Source organism: Trachurus trachurus (assembly GCF_905171665.1).
Source record: "Trachurus trachurus genome assembly, chromosome: 7".
Taxonomy (NCBI): Eukaryota; Metazoa; Chordata; class Actinopteri; order Carangiformes; family Carangidae; genus Trachurus; species Trachurus trachurus.
Genome location: NC_139901.1, coordinates 33,112,209 through 33,115,112, shown reverse-complemented (window position 1 = coordinate 33,115,112; position 2,904 = coordinate 33,112,209). Strand labels below are relative to the sequence as shown.

The window sequence follows — 2,904 nt, the reverse complement described above, 5'->3', positions numbered from 1 at the left end:
ACATGCACATGCACACACACATACATGCACACACACATGCACATGCCATCAGAGGCCAGAGCTTCATCTCTGTGGATTTACAATTAGCAGAGAACAGCCAATGAGAATGAGCCCTGAGGATGAATGATAACAAATAACAATAACTAATAGTAATAATAATAGTAGTAGTAGGGGGGAGGAGGGTTTCTTTATTCCAGTCTGCCGGTCTGAGTCTGTATGTAGCCCCCAACATGTTCAAGTATCGGATACGCATGTTTTTCAATGAACTGAAAGTCCTGGTGTTTATGCGATCCGATTCGAGACAGTCCGGCTCAGACACCGCGGAGAGACGAACCGGAACGGGAAACACCGGAACAACCGGAAACACCGGAACAGGAACCAGAACCGCCAGCGCCATGAGAGGCCTGGGGATGGGCGGCTGCGGCTGGCCCCCCTTCGTGGACTGCGGTTCCCGTGACGACGAGGAGGAGTACTACGGCAGCGAGCCGCGGCCCCGGAGCCTGGCCTTCGAGGAGCCGAAGCTGCAGGTTCAAGTCCAGGGGCTGGACGCCGTGAGTCTGGCCAGCACCGCCAGCAGCCTGAGGACGCCGCAGTGCCGGATCTGCTTCCAGGGCCTCGAGCAGGTCAGTCTCTCTGTGTGTGTGTTCATGTGTGTGTGTGTGCCCGTGTGACACCAGGACCAGGTTGTCGGTCTGAGAAGTGAAGCTCACTTCCTCGTTCAACAAAATGCAATCCCCCTGGCTTCCTCTGGGGGCTGGTGTCAGAAAGCAGCATTCTCCATAGACCCCCATGTTAAAATCGCAGACTTTACATCCTCAATAAACATGATCAAAGCCTGGTGTCAGAACGTTTTTTGGTCTCAATTGATAGTTTCTACCCCCGCACACACTCTGAGGGGGTTTAACTCTACCGTTTTACTAGCCTAGAAATCTATCTGCACCCTAGCGGCAGCAAATCTCTTTGCTCCGTAGGTGGGTCTAGAAACGAGCCATAGGAACTTTTTGAGTCTGGAACACCGTTTGTGTTGACCAATCACAGCGCTCTATCTGTTTAGAGAGTCGTTGGGCGGCTTAACGCCATGACGACATACATTTTAATTGGCTTGTCAGGCTAACGTCATCCTGCTCTTTGCTCTGATTGGTCGTAGCGCTACCCTATTGGTGCAGAGGCAGTTTGAAAGACAGCCTTCATCCCGCCCCCTGGATTGAGCCGAGGTCTACCGCTCGTTGCCAGACTAGACATGTTCATGATGTAGTCTGGCTTGTCAGGTAGGCAGGTAAAGACGCGAATAGATGCAAATTTGTGCCGGCGGCGCGAATCACGGGTTTGCGCGAGTTCAAAAAATTCAACTTTGGCGAAATATTCTCGTGAAGCTGTTTGGGGACAGCCTATCAGCGCCTGTAGTTTGTGTCCTGGCACCGATCCTACCGAGCAGGGAATCAAACCGGACCCTGGTGAGCCTGGAATACCGCTGGGAGCGCCGTCATCCAGACAGCTCCTGGAGAAGGTGGTGAAATTCCCCCAGCTGTGTACGCCTCCGGATGATGTGACTGACCCAGACACGACGGCGTTTAGATTTCCGACCAAGGGGGCAGTTGTGGGTCTGAGAAGTGAAGTCACTTCCTCGTTCAACAAACTGCAATCCCCTCTTCTTCCTCTGGGGGCTGGTGTCAGAAAGCAGCATTCTCCATAGACCCCCATGTTAAAATCACCAACTTTACATCCTTAATAACCATGTTAAAAGCCTGGTATCAGCACGTTTTTTGCTCTCAATCGATAGTTTCTACCCCCGCACACACTCTGAGGGGGGTGAATTTTTTTTTTAACTCTACCGTTTTACTGTTATTAGGTTAAAACTCTGGCCAATTAGGGCGCGGAAACGTTGAGTGACAGGTCCGAGCAGCTCCGTGGACAGCTGCTTCGAGGCCAGTGGGCGGGTTCTCGGCCGGCCAATCCAACATGGCGCTGTTCAGGCCGCCATATTGGAGTCACAAAAACGACTCCCCAAAACCAATGGGTGACGTCACGGATGCTACGTCCATTCTTTTTACAGTCTATGACCAGGACCAGGACCAGGACCAGGGAGGAAGTTTGTCTCCTTTATTCTCATCTGCCATTTTGATTTGTGAAACACAGAAAATACAAAGAGATTCATGGAGCTGCTGCAAAACCAGGACCAGAACCAGGTCTCTGATTGGACCAGGTCTCAGGTCTCTGGTCTCTGATTGGACCAGGTCTCAGGTCTCTGATTGGACCAGGTCTCAGGTCTCTGATTGGACCAGGTCTCAGGTCTCAGTCGTATCAGAACCAGTTCAGTCAGATTCATGTGTTCAGCCTTAGACCTCCGTCCTGTCGCCTCTCGGTCTTTAAAACCCAGTCCAGACCCGGTCCAGTCTGATCCAGTCTGATCCGGTCCAGTCTGGTCTAGTCCAGTCTCCTGCTCTGGTCCTCTGACCCGTCAGTGGTTGAGAGCCGACGCCATGGCAACAAAGAAACTTTAACCAGTTCGGTCGTCAGGGCGACAAACTGAATATGGATGAGCCACTAAAATTTGGTAGCTCCACCGGTCACTACTTGCATTTATTTGGTAGCTACACCGGTCGCTACTTGCATTTATTTGGTAGCTACACCGGTCACTACTGCATTTATTTGGTAGCTACACCGGTCACTACTTCATTTATTTGGTAGCTACACCGGTCGCTACTTGCATTTATTTGGTAGCTACACCGGTCACTACTTCATTTATTTGGTAGCTACACCCGTCACTACTTGCATTTATCTGGTAGCTACAGTACACCGGTCACTACTTGCATTTATTTGGTAGCTACACCGGTCGCTACTTGCATTTATTTGGGAGCTACACCGGTCGCTACTTCATTTATTTGGTAGCTACACCGGTCACTA

At 51.0% G+C, this 2,904-nt stretch overlaps 1 protein-coding gene across 1 annotated transcript in view; it reads left to right on the top strand.

Moving 5' to 3' along the window:
* Positions 1–230: 230 nt before the first annotated feature.
* Positions 231–2,904, top strand: part of marchf9 (membrane-associated ring finger (C3HC4) 9) — a gene marked incomplete at both ends in the record, with an annotated part of 25,900 nt that continues 23,226 nt past the window's right edge. The window contains one exon of the mRNA XM_083975356.1: positions 231–623. Coding sequence (XP_083831482.1) covers positions 231–623 — 393 coding nt within the window. The remainder of the gene's footprint in view (positions 624–2,904) is intronic.